The sequence below is a fragment of the Lampetra fluviatilis genome, chromosome 34 (assembly GCF_964198595.1).
Source record: "Lampetra fluviatilis chromosome 34, kcLamFluv1.1, whole genome shotgun sequence".
NCBI classification, from domain to species: domain Eukaryota; kingdom Metazoa; phylum Chordata; class Hyperoartia; order Petromyzontiformes; family Petromyzontidae; genus Lampetra; species Lampetra fluviatilis.
The window spans coordinates 4,074,302-4,094,948 of record NC_136308.1 but is presented as its reverse complement, the minus strand read 5'-3'; the positions used below and the strand labels follow the sequence as shown (position 1 = coordinate 4,094,948).

At 46.9% G+C, this 20,647-nt stretch overlaps 1 protein-coding gene across 1 annotated transcript in view; it reads right to left on the bottom strand.

Annotated features, from left to right (window-relative positions):
* Positions 1-20,225, bottom strand: part of MGLL (monoglyceride lipase) — a 31,832-nt gene extending 11,607 nt beyond the window's left edge. Inside the window, exons 1-2 of the mRNA XM_078872328.1 lie at positions 19,955-20,225; positions 2,780-2,886 (exon numbers count right to left, since the gene is read on the bottom strand). Coding sequence (XP_078728454.1) covers positions 2,780-2,886; positions 19,955-20,073 — 226 coding nt within the window. The 5' untranslated portion in view covers positions 20,074-20,225. The remainder of the gene's footprint in view (positions 1-2,779; positions 2,887-19,954) is intronic.
* Between the last annotated feature and the right edge of the window lie 422 nt (positions 20,226-20,647).

The following is a 20,647-nucleotide window of genomic DNA, read 5'->3' as shown; positions in this document are numbered from 1 at the left end:
AACACAGCCAACTAGTAAGGTTTGTCACGTAAACAGAACGTGGCCAATTCGTTACTAGTACAGCACCACCGGTGTGTTGGAGATTCCATCCACAACATTTACAATCTGAGTAAGACGTTTCGCCAGTAATTACAACCAGCATCATCAGGCGACAGCCAGATAAATTCGTTTCTCAATTATCTGCAGACCCTGATTACTTTCCTTTACACAACTCAAATTGCTCGTACTTCACGAGATAACAGCATCAATTGAAGCAACAAAAATTACATTTCCCACCAAAGATCGCTCACCGCGAACAATGCAATGCCTGCCCAAAGGTGGGGATTCTGCAACCATTTTATTAAATACACATGTTGCCACATTATATTAGCTAGGCAAAAAAAACAACACTGCCCTTCATCTCGCGAGCCAGCCCTATCATTGAACTGCCACACAAATGGTTTGACAGACTGCAAATAGAGAGAGGGAGGCCCTGTGGGCGATGTGCCTATTACAGCAATGGCCTAAAAGGATGGATAAGGTGAGAGTTAGATCGACAATTGTTTAGCACCAGGACAGGGGGAAATTATGGTCCATAAGCCAGACACGGCTGATGACTTCGTTGTATTTGGCCTGCTGCCACGTGAGGCCTCGTATTTGGAACGGCCCTGAAACAATGTTTATTCACCGTTGCGAGAATCTTAGCCGCGCTAATCGTGTTCTAGAGGGGAATATTTTTCACCGGGGCAACGCGGTGCGTCTAATTTGTTTTAATCACGCTCGGTCACTTCTGTTTCTGCAAGGGCCTCTTTACGCTCGGTTATTGTTATATGACGCGAAGGCGTGCGTTGATGTTTGTACAATTGTGGTGACGAATTGCGCCTCTTCCGACAAGCAAGCCAGCATCAGGACTAAAGGTAAGTGAAAATAAAACTGAAGAAAAAAATCTCTTTATGTCACTGTATTTTATGTTGAATTTACTCTACAGTATTTTTACAATGTACACTATTTCTTATTATTTATGAGTTTAACAATGCTTCTCTATTTTGTTGAAACATAACACAATTCTAAACACTGACCGTATGGGAATTACATTACTGTATAGTGTTCCGACTTACGAACCATTCGACTTACGAACATGTCCCAGAAACTCATAATGTTCGTAAGTCGAGGATGTATTGCACATGTTGCTTAATGAATATTGCACAGCTCACAGACGAGGTATTTAACGGTCGTAAACGAAACACATGCGAGTCAAAAACAGCGCAAGTGGAAACGTCGTCATTTATAATTGTATTTCTATTATTTTCACTTTTATTATTTATTTTTACCCACGTGATTTTACCGAAAAACCTAAGAGTATGAATCCTTGCAGTCACGAAAGCTTCAAATCTAGAATGAATATTAAGAAGTTAGGAACATGTGCGTATAAGCTCTGTATATTAGTCTATAGGTGACAAAAACACACGCACATCTCAAGATACAGTGCGAACATGTGGGAACCAAGACGCGCCATGAGAAGTTAGGTCGAGGTGCAAGTGAGCTCCGTGTTTTAGTTCAATAGGGAAGTAATAACGTGGAGAATGAGCGGCCTTCCACTGAGCGTAGGTTCACTTTCGGTAGCAAATCTCGGTTGATGGAGTGCAGGGTACGTGGAGGGAGAGTTGAGTGAGATGCAACACACCAGGTAGGATCGGGTGCGTAGGATGGAAGAGTGAGGTGGGACGGGAGAGGTGGGAGAGTGCGTTTAGGGGAGCTGATTCACAGAGGAAGTGTCTCGTACCGTGACCGCATCTGAACACGAGCATGGAGCGTGCGGGAGAGTGGAGTGTCACAGCAAACATCTCGAGCATGGAGCGTGTGGGAGAGTGGAATGACACGGCAAACATCTCGAGCATGGAACGTGCGAGAGAGCGAAGTGACACGGCAAACATCTCGAGCATGGAGCGTGTGGTAGAGTGGAATGACACGGCAGACATCTCGAGCATGGAGCGTGTGGGAGAGCGAAGTGACACAGCAAACATCTCGAGCATGGAGCGTGCGGGAGAGCGAAGTGACACAGCAAACATCTCGAGCATGGAGCGTGCGGGAGAGTGGAGTGACACGGCAAACATCTCGAGCATGGAGCGTGCGGGAGAGCGAAGTGACACAGCAAACATCTCGAGCATGGAGCGTGCGGGAGAGCGAAGTGACACAGCAAACATCTCGAGCATGGAGCGTGCGGGAGAGTGGAGTGACACAGCAAACATCTCGAGCATGGAGCGTGCGAGAGAGCGGAGTGACACGGCAAACATCTCGAGCATGGAGCGTGCGGGAGAGCGGAGTGACACGGCAAACATCTCGAGCATGGAGCGTGCGGGAGAGTGGAGTGACACAGCAAACATCTCGAGCATGGAGCGTGCGGGAGAGTGGAGTGACACAGCAAACATCTCGAGCATGGAGCGTGCGAGAGGGCGGAGTGACACGGCAAACATCTCGAGCATGGAGCGTGCGGGAGAGTGGAGTGACACGGCAAACATCTCGAGCATGGAGCGTGCGGGAGAGCGAAGTGACACAGCAAACATCTCGAGCATGGAGCGTGCGGGAGAGTGGAGTGACACAGCAAACATCTCGAGCATGGAGCGTGCGAGAGAGCGGAGTGACACGGCAAACATCTCGAGCATGGAGCGTGCGGGAGAGTGGAGTGACACGGCAAACATCTCGAGCATGGAGCGTGCGGGAGAGTGGAGTGACACGGCAAACATCTCGAGCATGGAGCGTCCGGGAGAGTGGAGTGTCACAGCAAGTGTCATCATCGCACCGTGGTCGTGTCCGAACACGAGCAGAGAGTGCCGAGTGAGCGTCTTGGCGAGTTCGTCGTAGCGACCGCAGTGTTCCCCCGCGCCGTGCATCACGCACACCAGCCCCCTGCACGCACAAACAGGCGGCACGCCGCGCATCGCACGCCGGCCGTGAAAACTCGCGCGACGATCGTGGCAATGGGCAGTGGGAGAAATACGCGGTGCTTCAAAAAAATGTTAACATTTTTTTATGGGGCTATCGTTTTTAATGGGAAAATAAGTATAACCAGTAAAAACAAAGTTTTTCACTATAAATCCTTTATATGCGTGGCGGCTAGAGTCCTCTTGTCCTCTGGCTTGAGATGGCTGCCACCTATGGGTCAGATGATTGCATTGCACCATTAAGCAATTGGTAATAAAATATAATATTTTTGTCCTAAAAAGTGTAAAATTTTAGAAAAAAAATTTCACGAACATTAATTGTCACGCACAACGAGTCTGTGTGGAAAATGTCAGCTCGATTGGATCACGGGAAGTAGGTTAAAAAACGACCGAAAGATTTGCACGGTCCTAAGCATGCAAGCGAACTTAATATAAAGGATTTAATAACGGATGATGATCAGGGCCGGATTCAGATGTTGTAGGCTCCTGGGCTACACAGGTACTGTGAGGCCCCCAGTAATATTCTCAAAAGGAAAACAAAGTTGCAGAAAAACAAAATTGTATTTTTACAAGGCTGACAACAAATACAATTCAGCATTCACAAATGAAATAATTTATCACTTAAATTTCGATTTAAAGCTTTCGTGACTGCAGAGATTCATCTTCTTCGTTCTTTCGGTAAAGTCACGTAGAATGGAAATAATAAAATAATAAAAATATTATAAAATATGATAATAGGGTTTTTCCACGTTTTTCTGGCAACAAAAGGTTTCAGTTTGGTGTTTTAACATCTTGACGGCTGCTTGCATTGTGGCCGAAACGTCGTGAGAATTGTATTTTATTATGTTTTATTTTTATTATTTTATTATTTCCATTCTACGTGACTTTACCGAAATAACCAAGAAGAACTTATCACTTCATCTCTGGAGGCCCCTCCAGCTGGCGGTAGCACCCACGCCCTAATCCGGCCCTGATGACAATACACTGCAACACGGTAACAGCTGTTATGTTAATATCTGCAAAAAGTTAAAGTGTCTCCCATTTGATAATAGGGGTTTCCCTTTTTTCTGGCAACAAAACAGGTGTTAAGATGTTAAAACACCAAACTGAAACCTTTTACAAGGAATGCTTGTGGTCAGAATGCAAACAAAAACATACTCTGATAATATATGCATTGTCTTTGAAACTGATTGGTCCACACCAGAGACAGCTTTCTTTTGAGCCTCGTCTCAAACGGTGTTAGACCAGAGGACGCCAAAAGGCGTACAGCCCAAAAACAATGCACTATCAGAGCTCGGGGTGAGGGTCTACATCATGGGACTTCCTTTGCCAGTACAAAGATATGATAATAGGTTTTCCCCTTTTTTCTGGCAACAAAACAGGTGTGTTAAGATGTTAAAACACCAAACTGAAACCTTTTGTTGCCAGAAAAAAGTGGAAAAAACCCTATTATCATATTTTGGTACTGGCAAAAAGGAGGTCCCATGATGTAGTCTCCCACTTGTTCGCCATCATCGCCAGCGCGTGCCTGGAATCTTATCTCGAGGTGGTCTCCAGAGCTCGGGGCCAGCACATCTCTCGTGGTTCTTGTGCCAAATTCTCAGAAGTGTTTTTTTTTAAGTGCCCTGTGATTTACCCGAGCAGACTCGCCCGACATGGGACTTTATTCATGCACGTCGATTCATGCCCCCGCTGTATTTTCGGTTACTTACGTGACGCCGTTGCTGTTGCACTCGTTTGTATTTGCTACGTTGCTGTGCTTGATTTAATTTGCGTGTTGAAGTTTAACACGCAGTAGGCTTTCGCGACAAAATATTATCCATAAAAGGTTTTTTGGGTGAGAGCGCGTACATTTAAATGTGTCGTTAAACCCGCCACCAACAGACACAGCCAATTAATGCGGTTTGTTGCGTAAACAGAAAATGTTACTAGTACAGCACACCGGTGTGTTGGAGAGTAAATCCACAACATTTACAATCTGAGTACGACGTGTCGCCAGTAACTACAACTAGCATGTTGAGGAATTACTAGTAACGAATTGGCACGTTCTGTTTACGTGACAATCCTTACTAATTGGCTGTGTCGGGTGGTGGCGGGTTTAACGACACATTTATATATTTACGCGATCTAACCCCCAAAAAAACCTCTATTATGGATGTTGAACTTCTTTCGCACCGCACATGGCCAAACGTGCTCATCGGAGGTGCAGGGGTATGACAGCAACAAACATAAACACATCGAGCAGAACTCGTTTTCCCTTTTCTCGTTTTGCAAACGAGACTCATCCTGGTCTCTTCAGCTCTCGAGGGGTTTGCACAAAATTTGCTTGAGCACCGCACGTGCAACACGCAACATAGCACATCATCGCGTTCTGAAACCTCTGCACAGCAGAAGATGACAACACGTTTCTTGTGAACAACTCAACACTGGATATAAATTCATCACAAAAGACAAAGATCCCCCGTATATCCTTCACAGACTGTAAGGGACAAGTGCTGTTAGCGAACACCTTTGTAAGGCCGGAGGGATGTGTTAGCCAGCACCACGCCCGACCGCCTTTGTCTTCCGAGTGGCGATGTTTACACACCGCACCAGGTACTCATTTGAGGCTGAGTAGACCTAGGGCAGGCCCGGTTCAGACAATCGTCACCGGTGTTGGCACACGCACACAGACACCTTGAACATCAACACCACCCAGCACCAAGAGGTGCTCTCGCCTCTGAATGGCACTCGCACAGAATCACAAGCATCGCGAGTCAGTGGGTCACCCTCTCACCAATGGCAAAACAAACACAAACGTCGCATTGAATTCGCCAATGGACTTCATCTGCTGAACAGCGTCTTGTGATCGTGACATTGTTTTTGGATTGACCGTCATGCTATGAGCATTGCTCTGACGAAGCGGGGGAGGAAGGACAGCGGTTGCACTTTACAAGGAATCGGAGCTCACTCGAAATGATCTCAGAGACAGCCCTGTGATCTCTACTTCCGTGGGCCATTCTCTATGCACGTTGAACTTCTTTCGCGCCGTACGCAGACAACCGTGCTAATCGGAGGAGCTGGGGGCGGGGGGGAGAGAACATCACAAACTAAACACAAAAATAAGTTTTAATAAATAACGAACGGCCGTGTTGCAAAGACACTCATGTCATTGTCGCACTGCTCTCCGTGAGAGTTCCGCCGAACGCATTTTGTTGTTGTTGCTGTTGTTGTTGTTATTGTTGTTGTTATTGTTGTTATTGTCTCACGACGTCCGGAGCGCGATCGGGAGTTAATACGAAAAAATGCGTAAAAATTGCAGCTGCTGGAAGCGCAGCGCGCGGGGTTTGTCCTCTCCGCCCGCGGTGCGAGACAAGGCAGGGAGGGGGTGTCGTGCCGGCATTCGCACGAGCGAACAAAACTGCGCGAATTGGAAGAGCGCTGAATGGAAGACGATCAGGTCGCGCCGCGCGTGCACACGTTAAACAAAAAACACGCACGCACACACACGCACACGCACACACGCACACACACACACACGCATACACACACGCACACGCACACACGCGCACACACGCACGCACACACGCACACACACACACGTACGCAAGGCACCCACGCACACAAGCACGCACCCACACACGCACACACACTCACACACATGCACACACACTCACACACATGCACACACACTCACACACACGCACACACACACGCACACACACTCACACACACACGCACACACACTCACACACACGCGCACACACACGCACACACACGCATACACACACACACGAGCACACGCACACACGCACATACTCACACACGCACACCCACACAAGCACACACACTCACACACTCACACACACGCACAAACACACACACACGCACACCAACACGTACACACACAAACTAAACCGCGTGCAGAGAAGTAGCTGCGAGCTGAGAAAACCCGGGGCTCGAACTCCCTTCGTGCGGTGGAACGCAGCGCGTTCGCAAGTCGACTGCTCACGGGCCATCCCTTCCATTCCACACGGCGGCACCCGCGATGTGAAGCCGCTTGATTGGAATTCGGCACGGAGCACGGCTAGTGATTGTGGATGGAGGGACAGCCGTGCGAGCGCGTAGCGCCCGGCTTGTCGGCAGGTTGTGGACCGCTGGGTTAAAGTGCGGTATCTGCCTAATATCGTCGACACGACCCGGCGATTAATGTCTGGTTGGAGAGTCCACCGTGACATGGAGCGCAGGACACCCTCTTAGCAAAACGTTCTTCACTCATTTTCAGAGGTGGTGGGGGGGTGGGGGGGTGTCACTTTCGCCGATAAGACATCATCAGTGTTGAGAGTCGTCACACCATTTGAAGCTACTGGGGTTGATGAGCAGCACGACGACGATGATGATGTTATTGTTTGACTTGCATCCCACCGGGATTTTTGCGCACAGCATTGATATACGGTGCTTTTTTCTGGAAGACTTTGCTGGTTTTTTTCCTGGATTTTTCTGTAATGCGCGGAGTCACTTTGAGATGTTTCTTGTTCACGTGTTTTGTTTGTTTCGGTTGCACCCGATTCAAGAGCCGAATGGCTCACAGGGCTATACCTAATAAATGAACTGAAACTGAAATGATAGGCGGTGTTGTCACGTGTTGTGTTTTGTCCGGGGCCGCACTAAAGGCCACCAGGGGCCGTCAGTGAAGAACTCTGCTCGAGCACGAAACTGCACCATGGTTTGAGCTCCGTCACAATGTGACGATGTGATGACGATGACGACGCGGCCTCTCACCCGCACGGCACGTGGCACCACTTTCCCAGCCCGCACTGCCACGCAGGGTACCGCTTATCACGTGACAAGCCAACCCGATATTTGTACTTCTCAAGGGATGGAATTTTGACCGAATAAAAGTGCGAGGCAACGTTTAATGTCATGTTTGTGTGTGTGTTTTTTTGTTATCCGCAGGCTTTGGAGACTATCAACTCGCCGCACTTGAGAACCAGGCTTAGTCTTGGGCACTCGCCTAGAGTCGAACCCCAAACCCCGGGGTCTCAGCAGTGCCAGAGACAAAGATATATGAGTTTTCAGCAATATCCACTAATGGACACTTTCATCAACAGATAACGAAGCGAACGTGGCCTTGTTTAATGCAGACGCGATCAACATATGGATTAACGTGTGTGTGTGTGCCTGTGTGTGGGTTTGCAAAACTCTGATTAATTCCACGCCTTGGCAGAGCAAACATTGGAATGATGAGGGATTCTTATCGAAGGTTGCTGTTCAAATTTGCATTGATTATATATAACGATTTACTGTAATCGGGGTCGCTTGTCTGTCACCCTTGAGGGGACGTGGGGCTGGGGAGATAAGCCATCAAAGAGTAACCTAATTTTGCCGCGATGGCTTCTGTGATTAATTCACGGTGGGCATTCATGATAAAGTGCAGGAGCACATGGGATGAGTCCTGTAACTGGGTATCTGCCACTAATACGTGGGGATGTTAGGACTCGTTTGGGGATCGTGCATAAACCCGGCCTTGATTCTCCGGACTGGAGCCAACATCTAAACCACATCTAGTAAAAAAATATTTTTTTCTTAGCTTCATTGGGCTATGAGTGCACGTGTGGCTTCATCGTCAGGGTGTTGCGTGAGCCTCGCCTCCCCAACGAGCTCCGTCAACAACAAAGGCAAACATCGAATGAGCAATGGTAATGCACGGCGTGTTGAACTTCCTTCGCGCCATACGTCGCCAACGGCGCTAATCGGAGGTGCGGTGCTGTGCGGAGCGGGCGGGGGGTGATAACAAACTAAACACAACAACAAGCGGTTCTAAAGAAATTCGTTTTCAATCTAGATAAATACAACACGATGGCCAATGCTACCAGTTAGTGGAGCTCTAAAGCTCACAGACTGCAACTCTCCACCCACCGCTTGCTGTAGGTCAGGCGACTTGTGCCGAAGCACAATAACACAGAGAGCCACTGATATTAGCCGAGGCCAAGAATCAAACTCAGCTTTCTGGGTTCAGAGTACAGTGCGCTAACCATTGTGCCACCGCTCCACCCTCCTCGACTATCTTGTATCACATTCAGAGGGAATGTTTCACCGTTTGCACCATTTAGCACCCTCATCGCCAACTCGGTTGGGCACACATCGCATTCCCGAACTATGCAGGAGGCGAGAGAACACGTGGCTTTGGGAAATGTGTGTTTATTCGTGGGTATGAAGATGAACTCTTGTTATCTGCAGCCTCAAAGAATAATAATTCTGCTAACAAAAAATACCACCACGACATCAAAGGATATGCAATCAAATGACGCGGCTTAATTCATTGTTAAGGACATAAATATAGTTTTTCTTTTAATGTGCACATCAAAGCGCTGTGTTTATGCATAACTTAGGAGCAAAGCGTGCGGTGTGATATTCGGCTCCAGGCAAGACTGGAGGCTGGGGGATTTCCCGGGGTGAGATTATTAGGAGCAGGAACGGCGCGTACGACTAGGGGTATAGAGAACGTGTTCTTGTGATGAGAACACTTAAATTGCATCGCACATATATATTTTTTTTAAATCCTGAAAATATTTTTCAAAGGCACAACCGCTCTCTGTAAAATGATATGTAAGCAGAACGCCGTGCTGTGTCTCCACGTAAAAAATTTAAAAAAAGTTTGTGTCCATCAGCTTTTCCAGAACGATATTATGCAGCAGCAGCATTTGCTTAAGCAAGCAGGCAATCACTGGACTGGTTTCAAATTCTAACTGTGTCTCGTCAGCAAAAGTCAGGCCTTGTTAAACCACCACTGCTGCTGGGCTACCAGACGGAGCCTAATAAAGTGTGCCTACAGGCGACAAACCTACAAAACACCCCCCGAAGCTCAGCTACTCATCGTCACGAGGACGCGTGTGTTACGGTGTTTTACAGACAAATACGCACGCCTAGTTTCAACATTTCTGTGCATTTTGTCCCCCCCGTCTGTTCCGAGTGTCTGCTTGGTGGAGTTCGTTGTAGTTGTTCTATTAGGCTCTTGTCACCAGATGTCATTGGTAAGAGCGCTCCATCCAAGCCGTGGGGCCCCATTGAAGGGATTACAGCAACATTGTGTAGAAAAAACGCATCATGAGTCTGTTCGAGAATGAAATGCCCCCTGTGAATGTGAACTCGCCGCTGCGCTAATACACTCCGCAGGAGTTCCCGCTCTATATGCTCTTTCAGCTCATTGGTAACCCGCCCCCCCCACCCACCATTGCCGATTATCAAGTGCTTAATGACCCTTATGGAACATTGGGCCAAGCAGATGTACTTGGAAAGATTGGGGTGGGAAAAGGTGGTTAATTAGCATGAGGAGGCGAGCCGGGGTTGAGTGGAGTGCGGCAAGAAAGCTGTCGACAAGCCACGCACGGCGCTCACCAATGAGAACCGGGGACCCTGGGGGGTCACAAGAAGACAGATACCCTCCCATCGAGACAAACAGAGACAGACAGAGACACACAGAGACAGACAGAGACACACAGACACACAGAGACACACACACAGACAGACAGAGACACACAGAGACACACAGACTCCCATAGAGACACACAGAGACACACAGACAGACAGAGCCACACAGAGACACACAGACTCCCATCGAGACACACAGAGACACACACAGACAGACAGAGACACACAGAGACACACAGACTCCCATAGAGACACACAGAGACACACACAGACAGACAGAGACACACAGAGACACACAGACTCCCATAGAGACACACAGAGACACATAGAGACAGGCAGACCCCCATAGAGACACACAGAGACACATAGAGACAGACACCCACCCGTAGAGACAAACAGAGACACACAGAGACACACAGAGACAGACAGAGACACACAGAGACACACACAGAGACACACAGAGACAGACAGACTCCCATAGAGACACACAGAGACACACAGACAGACAGAGACACACAGAGACACACAGAGACACACAGAGACAGACACCCTAATATAAGTGTTGTTACTGTGTATAAAAGGCAAAAAGCACATCCATGAAGCCTTATCGACTGCATGATGTTCGCATACAGCACCAGGTACACATTTACGCTGATGTTAGACATGTAATCGATTGACGATAATAAAAAAATACGCGTTGCTTTCGCTTTTACTGTTTACAAAAAAACAATCAGCACACTCGCCAAATAACACCGTGGCCTTACGAGAAAAACATATAATGTGACGTTTCGGGCAATGACCCTTCTTCATAGCGCAATGGCCCGATTCACAAATGCGATGGAGACGTCACAGCGATACACTCCGTCGCTCCTGTCGTGGTTATCGGGGCTTGACCACCTGCATGTGAAACTGCAGCTGTTGGTCTGCGTCTACATCAGCCACACGGAAGAAGAAGCAGACTGTCAACATCTCCCGTCTCTCTCTCTCTCTTCTGGCTCCCGCCAGTAAAGTCATCCTTCTCTGCCATTCATTGCAGTAGTTACGGTTGGCAATGGAATTCAGGCTGGCGGAGTTGGAATTCAAGTTGCCGGGTTTGGAATTCGGTTTGATGGATTTGGAATTCAGTTTGCTGGATTTGGAATTCAGTTTGATGGATTCGGAATTCAGTTTGTTGGATTTGGAATTCAGTTTGCTGGATTTGGAATTCAGTTTGTTGGATTTGTAATTCAGTTTGTTGGATTTGTAATTCAGTTTGCTGGATTTGGAATTCAGTTTGATGGATTTGGAATTCAGTTTGATGGATTTGGAATTCAGTTTGATGGATTTGGAATTCAGTTTGCTGGATTTGGAATTCAGTTGGCTGGATTTGGAATTCAGTTTGCTGGATTTGGAATTCAGTTTGTTGGAATTGGAATTCAGTTTGCTGGCTTTGGAATTCAGTTTGCTGGATTTGGAATTCAGTTTGTTGGATTTGGAATTCAGTTTGCTGGATTTGGAATTCAGTTTGCTGGATTTGGAATTCAGTTTGCTGGATTTGGAATTCAGTTTGCTGGATTTGGAATTCAGTTTGCCGGATTTGGAATTCAGTTTGCCGGATTTGGAATTCAGTTTGCCGGATTTGGAATTCAGTTTGCTGGATTTGGAATTCAGTTTGCCGGATTTGGAATTCAGTTTTCCGGATTTGGAATTCAGTTTGCTGGATTTGGAATTCAGTTTGCTGGATTTAGAATTCAGTTTGCTGGATTTGCACTAATCTCGACGCCACCGCTGTCGCACGCACACACGCACACTTTCGCAGACAAGACAAATATCTCCCTTATAGCCTTAACAGACTGTTGGGGCAAGTGCTGTCAGCGAGCACCTATGAAGCCGGCACAGCACACGAGGGGGTGGGTGACCAGCACCACGTCCGACGGCCTTTGTCTCCCCAGTGGCGATGTTTTTACACACCGCACCGGGTACTCATTTGAGGCCGAGTCGCAGACACACAAACATGTACATATATCCCCTGTTCAGCTTTGTAGATCATGTTAATAATTTAGTACATGAGACACACAAACAGGCATGCCCATAAACACACACTAACATTCAGGCACACACACACGAACACACAATCACACAATACTATAATACACATGTACACACGTAAATACACACAGTTTCCCAAACAGACACACACGGAAACACAATCTGACAGTGACACACTTCTAAAAATACACGAAAGATAAAGCTTTCGCACTTAAGTGGGTACTCCCAAAATGTGAGTTTGTTTCTGTATCACCGTTCACATTTTCGCAAATTTATTTTCAAGCTGAACTCAGACAAGGGGACCACAATGCACTTCTTCAGGAACTGCTGATGATGTTGGTTTTTGTTATTGTTGCAAAACGGCCAAAAGGCCGATTCGCTTGTTGCACGCTTTTTTTGAGAGTTAAAAAAGAAAACTCACGGGCCAAGGACGCTGAGCGATTACCTGCAAACCGGTGCACGATGGTAATTGGTGTGCTCAGCACCATGCGAGGCATGTGTCTCCGCAGTGCAGTTTTAAACAATTCATCGGGTACCCATTTAAGGCTGAGTCAACAGAGAGGAGGCCCAAAGCAGGTAGAGACATCACTCTGCCACTGATGTTAGGCGTGGCCAGGAATGGAACTCGGTTTGCTGAATTTGAGTGCGAAGCAGTAACTGCTGCACCACCGTTCAAAGTATACACACGACAGGCAAATGTTGCCCGTATAGTCTCAACATGATGTTGGGACAAGTGTTGTTAAGCGAGCAGCACCTACAAACACACGCTGTCCAAGTTTTAGCTCTGAACATGTATTGTCTCGTTTTAGCCGATGCATTGAAAGTCCACAAATGTATCCATTCGTCATTTGAACGCAGGTGAAATGCTAGGGTCCTGTTTGCATGGCAATTACATTAGCATTGGAACCATACGCCATTCGGATAATTACTAAACTAAATGATTATTTTTACTTTACCAGGTAAGGCCCACTCAGCTGTATAGCTCATTTTTTCAAAAGCAACCTGGCCACAAATGACAGCTCAACGAAGTGGCTTATCACGTGGACATTTACAGTGGCCAAATACTCGAAGCGCGTGCTTCTAAATGTGGAGGGAAAAGCCGGAAGACCCGGAGAAAAATCCACGCGACCACGGAAAGAGAGACGCAAACTCCAAATTTCCAGGCGTCAGGATCGGGATCGAACCCACGACCTCCTGAGTAGCAGGCGAGGTGGTTAACATCTCATAGCCACTACGGCAATTATTTGGTCCCATCACCGTCTTGGAGAATGTTGAAGACGCATCTAAAATGTTTCGTTGTAATTTTAAATTGAAATTCCTGTATAGTCGGGTGGAACAAATTGTCCGTCTGATGAATCGACTAATTTCTGCAATACGCTTCTCAATTTAAGAATGTGTTTAAAAATTCGACTTAAAACTTTCGTGACTGCAGGAATTCATATTCTTTTTTTATCGGTAAAGTCATGTGGATAGAAAAATAAAGTGAATAAAAAATAAAACAACTAATGTAGACTGTAGCCTGTTTGTTAACCTCGGTGAGTGTACTGGCAGTCTATAATGTAGACTGTAGCCTGGTTCTTAAGCTTGGTGAGCGTACTGCCAGTCTATAATGTAGACTACAGCCTGGTTCTTAACCAGAGTGAGTGTACTGGAAGTCTATGATTTATACTTATGCTTTGGTTCTTTCGGTAAAATAATAAAATTAAAATAAAATGCAAAAACCACGACGTTTTGATAACAACACAAGCGCTCGTCTTCAGGAGGTTTTTTAATTAACTTTATTTTTAATATTCTTTTTCTATCTACGTGACTTTCCCGAAAGAACCAAAGAATGAAGAATGTGTTATGTACTCTTTGGTTCTTTCGGTAAAGTCACGTAGGTGAAAAAATAATAAAATAAAAATTATAAAAGAAAAAAGAAAAAATTAAAATAAGTAAATTGCGAATTTTTATTTTTGCAGTCACGAAAACTTCAAATCTCGAATGAATGTGTTGTGTTGAACATTGCGGTGAATGACAGCGCCTCTAGCGGCTGCTGCAGGGGTCACGCGAACCGTACGACACGCAACTTAACACGAGCCAAACAAAATGTAAACCCCCACATCGATCCCTCCAAGCAAAAATCGATGCAAGTTTCGTGAGCTTAAAACAATAGATATTAATCTATGACTCAATGCATAAGCCGCGCTCCTAATTAGCAGCATTTATAATTGTAGACCCTTGTGAATGGCAAAAGGTAAAGCGACAATTAGTGCGGCTACGTGCAAGTGCATCATCACGCGCGCACGATACACAAACTACACACAGAGCTGAACGATTTATGAAGCCCCAAACATCGAACAGAACGACCGTGTACACGTGCGCATTGCCCCCTGTGGCGATGATGACACACTATATATATAAACATCTAAGATTAATAACACCGCAGGGTGTCCAAAAATGGTATAATCCATTACGAAAGACAGCATTATCAGTTAGGTCAATAATAAAACTACAAAGACAAATAACCGCACCCCCCTGTACGGTAATGTAACAGGCTGTTGGGGCAAGTGCTGTTAGCGAGCACCTATGAAGGCCGTTCACGAGGAGGTGGGTTGGCCAGCCCCTCGCCCGACCGCCTTTGTCTCCATAGTGGTGATGTTTACACACCGCACCAGGTATTCATTTGAGGCTGAGTCGACCTAGGGGAGGCCCAAGAATGGGTCAAATAATCGTCACCTGTGTTGGTCGTGAGCGGGAACCGAACTCGGGTGGATGAGTTCGTAGCACAGCGCTCTAACCGCTACAAAGACAAAGATCCCCCGTATAGCCTTAACAGACTGTAGGGGCAAGTGCTGTTAGCGAGCACCTATGAAGGCAGGCACTGCGCACGAGGGGGGGGGGTGTGGCCAGCACCACGCCCGGCCGCCTTTGTCTCCCAGTGGCGATGTTTGCCCGTCACAAGAGACCCTCGTTTAAGGCCGAGTCGAGCTCGTGAAGGACGTGGACCGGTTCAGCTTTTAGTCACCAATGTTGGCTCTGAGCGAAGGGGGTTCACGGCGCAGTGCGCTAACCACTGCCCCACCACTCCCCACCACTAAGACTGGACCCAGGCTATCTCGCACAAGTCTCGTCCACCTAAAAAGGACGACATGGGCGACAGTCGTCGTTCTGTCGAGGTTTTGAGGACGGCGCCCCATTTGGTTCCCCAGCATCTCGAGGTTTCGATTGTTTCAGATGCTTCTGTGATGCTGCTGTTGAAGATCGATCTTGTTTGGTTGAAACATCAAAGAGGACAACAACAACAACAAACCCCTTACGAATATGAGAAACGTGTTGACGAAATGTCAACCACGCAGTTCGAATTGCCTATCTAATTTCACTTATTCGATCATTATAGTGGATGACCACTCTTGAAAATGTTTTATTTCAACCCCGCACTGACTTATTTTTGTCGGCTCCTGTTCTGGGTTTGTTTGGGCATACTCTTAGTTGTTTAGGTAAAGTCACGTAGGTAAAAAATGAAATTAAAATTAATAAAAATAAAATAATAAAAATCACGACGTTTCGGAGGCAACACAAGTCTCCGTCATCAGGTGGGACCGTCACAGCCAGATTTGCTGCATCAAGTGTACCAAGTATCCGAAACGTCGTGATTTTTATTATTTTATTTTTTATTAATTTTTATTTAATTTTTAACCTACGTGACTTCACCGAAAGAACAAAGAATATGAATCCTTGCAGTCACGAAAGCTTCAAATCTAGAGTTTGTTTGGGAAGTTCCTATCATCTCACCTATTGGACTGGTTCCTCACGACATCAAAGTCGAATTTCCATCATCGAGCTCAGAACTGATTGGGGAGATAGCCACCAACCGATGATCGATGGAGCATGGGGGCATATTGATGTTTGGCCGCATTTGTCTGAAGAGGCGTCATGATTAACACATTACTATGGATTTTTGATCGCACGAAACATACGTCAATTTGTGTATGAATCGATGCTGTTCGATTTCATATATGTTGAACGGCCTGTCACGGGTTCACGTGACTGCTTCCAGCCACGAGTGGTTGCGACATTCACCGAAATGTTTGCGGACAAACAAATGAGCTCTTCGATTAAATCGTGAGCCCGGATCAGCGAATCTTGGGCGAAACGTCACATCTCTGTTGTATCTGCAGATGTACACAGATGATGTCACGTGGCCATCTAATAATTTAGACAATTAAGATTGATGTAAATATTTATGATTTTCTCGAAGGGGAGAAAAAAACAGACGTTTGGCATAAACACCGTCCAGTCTTACGCTTATAATCTGAAAAATGCAACTAATATATTTATACTGTTTGGTTCTTTCGGTAAAGTCACGTAGGTATAAAATTAAAAAAAATCACGACGTTTCGATCGCAACACAAGCGGTCGTCCTCAGGCGTAAAAAATATAATCCAGTAGTGGAACTGCTGAACCGGCGAGAGAGCTGTTCCAACAAGAGGCTGTAGATGTGGCGATGGGCAAGCAAGCGGGGTCTGAGCTGGAAAGGATATCCACCCCAGGACGCAAGCATCTCAGTTGTGTAACATATTCACATTTATCTTCTTGGTTCTTTCGGTAAAATCACGTAGAAGGGAAATAATAAAATAAAATAAGTATATATATATTTTAAAAAAAATTATTTTATTATTTCCCTTCTACGTGACTTTACCGAAAGAACCAAGAAGATGAATCCCTGCAGTCACGAAAGCTTTAAATAGAAAAATATTCACATTTGTATCCCAAAATCATGGCCTGCAGGGTGATTGCTTTCACGCATAGAGCAGGGGTCAGCCTCACGTTTCTAAATCGCTGGAAGTTTCGCGCAAACGCTGACAAATGCACAAATCGCCGTCATCATTCAATCGAGCAGGTTGCCTCTCGCGGAGTTGAGACGTTCAAAAACTAAAAAGTGAACGAGCAAAGAACCCTGCCGCCGTCGGCTCTCGACTAATACGGGGGTCACCGGTGCAGCAGAGGGGCCGGTCTGGATGAAAACCAAAAAAACAACAGCCAAAGCAAACCAATGCACACTACGAATTGGATCGGGCGTGAACACGTAGGATGTGTCGACTCATTGAATCGCCTCCTTAATTAAGCCGCCAGCGTGCCTCAAGTTTAGGGGCAGATGATAATGGAACAAGGCAGGATTGAGTCTGGGATAGGGATGTATCCTTTATGTAAGGGTTGATCAGATTAATCCGAAAATCGGGGCAAAATATGACATTAAGGATGATCCGAAACACCAAAAAAGTTTTGTCTCGGATTGATCCCAAAAAAATGACGAAATTGCATTCCTTCACTTCCGTGCGTTACCTCAGTTCCCTGCTTCTCCCACCAAATGTGGCGTCGCGTGGCATGAGGTAACGTCACTAATGCTAACACAAAGACACGTCGTACATTAACACAAACGGAAAATAGAAAATTGTCATTTGAAAAAAAAAATCCAAAATCAAGAAAAAAAAATCATATCCGAAACTCATCCCTCGATGATGGAATAACAAACTTCGAATGTTTTTCATCTTTCATTTTCGCGAGCGCGGTTAACCTGCACCCTAGATAACCGAACCTTAACCGCATCGCACACGCCATATACACAATGCCTCATTGCTCCCACACCCGCCCACCCAGTCGCTGCGTCTTGCTGTGAGCCTAAACAAATCGCTAACGTCCCACGGGGCACGCCTCACTTCCTCTAAATTTTAATCGCAGAGGGTGAGACAATGCGTTCACCCGTGACATTCACGTGGGGAGCTGTGGTTCACATTCATCTGCCCCCCCCACCCCCCCACGTCAACTCTGCTTAGCGTTACCGCCGAGAGGCAAACAACGCGCAGAGCCTCACGCTCCGTGCAGAGCTCCACGCATCGTGCAGAGCTCCACGCATCGTGCAGAGCCTCACAGTGCAGAGCTCCACGCTCCGTGCAGAGCTCCACACATCATGCAGAACCTCACGCTCCGTGCAGAGCTCCACACATCGTGCAGAGCCTCACGCTCCGTGCAGAGCTCCACACATCGCGCAGAGCTCCACACATCGTACAGAGCTTCACACCTCGTGCAGAGCTCCACACATCGTGCAGAGCTCCACGCATCGTGCACCACAGGCAACCCCCCCCCCCGCCCCACTTCTGTATAGACCTTAACAGGCTCGGCGAGGCTGTGTTGGGTAAATAGTTCTAATCACTGTGAGTGCAGTATGTTGACCAGAGTTCTCGTTTGGAGGTAGTTAGACGGGTGATATTGTCTTCATGACCAGGTGAGATTCGAGTGAGGCCAGATCTCGTACCAACGGAGGGCCTGATTTCACACCAAATACGTGTAAAAAAATGTTCAAAATTACAGTGACATATTTGGAGCATTTTTTTTTATTGCACTGGTGTTTGACAAGGGAAGAAAATAAAGGCAACCGAACCACTCACTGCAACACACACAACGGTAACGATATCTTTGCCATTTCTAATACTCTGGTCATAGAACACAAACGAATCCAAGAGGAGTTTTTGTTTAAGCGCCGCTCTTCCCATTCACAGCTACAGAAGCGGGAGTGAAAGATTCCACATCCCTATGGCAATGGCGCACCGATCCATTGAGCGATCGCACTCGCCTACCCAGCAGAGCGATGGTGATGATGGTGATGATGGTGATGATGATGATGGTGATGATGATGATGATGGTGATTATGGTGATGATGGTGATGATGGTGGTGATGATGATGGTGATGATGATGATGGTGATTATGGTGATGATGGTGATGATGGGGATGATGGTGATGATGATGGTGATGATGGTGATGATGGTGATGATGATGATGGTGATGATTATGGTGATGATGATGGTGATGATGATGGTGATGATGGTGATGATTATGGTGATGATGATGGTGATGATGATGGTGATGATGATGGTGATGGTGATGATGGTGATGATGGTGGTGATGATGGTGATGATGGTGATGATGATAATTATGGTGATGATGATGGTGATGATGGGGATGATGGTGATGATGATGGTGATGATGGTGATGATGATGGTGATGATGGTGATGGTGATGATTATGGTTATGATGATGGTGATGATTATGGTGATGATTATGGTGATGATTATGGTGATGATGATGGTGATGATGATGGTGATGTGGTGGTGATGATGGTAATGATGGTGATGATGATGGTGATGATGGTGGTGATGATGGTGATGATGATGGTGATGATGGTGATGATGATGGTGATGATGATGGTGGTGATGATGGTGATGATGATGGTGATGATGATGGTGATGATGGTGATGATTATGATGGTGATGATGATGGTGGTGATGATGATGATGGTGATGATGATGATGGTGATGATGATGGTGGTGATGATGGTAATGATGGTGATGATGATGGTGATGATGATGGTGATGATGGTGGTGATGATGATGGTGATGATGGTGATGATGATGGTGATGATGGGCCGGGTCAACCGCACCGGCTGAGACTCAAACTCGCTGGATAAGACCCCCCCCCCCACCGTATCGATACCTCCTGATCGATATCCACGAAGGAAATGAGACAATGTACGGATGTAGGCGACTTAGCCACTCACCTAAGTTCGCCCCCTTGTCCCAGGTCGGGCTCCCAGTAGTGGCAGTGGAGTCGCAGTCCGTCCCCATTGGTGATGAACGGCTCCGGCACGTTCTCCCAAGCCTCGCCCGGAGACATCATCTCCCTAGCACGCTTGGCTACGTACGGTGCGAAAGAAGTCCAACACACGGACACACACGCAGACACTCTCTCCGGCACGAAGGCAGCGTCCCGAGATCGCCCTTGGCGTCTCTCTCCTCTCTCTCCTCTCTCTCTCCTCTCTCTCTGGTGCGCTCCCGGCTCTCTGAACGCCGGCTTCTGTTTGACAATACACTTGGAGCGCGACACTTAAAGCGCTCCCCCCGCCTCTCTCTCTCTCTCTCTCCTTCTGACTCTCCCTGTCCTCCTCCTCCTCCTCCCGCATCTCCACTCTCTCTCTCTCTCTCCCTTCTGCCGGAGCTACAATGCCTCCAGGTTTGGGGGGAGGGGGAAGGAATTGGAAATATTAGCACGAGTTAATAAAAATAGTGAAATCAAGGAGGGATATGAATTCTACAAAGGAGGGCGGGGAGGTGTGGGAGAGGGTCTTGTTCCCCTGGAGGGGAATGCCGCTGTGGGAAGGGGGCCAGTGACATTGCCCCCCCCCGCCCCCGAGCGCGCATTTACAAAGCAACACCATTCTTTAATATCCACGTTATGACACCATTCTGAAGAA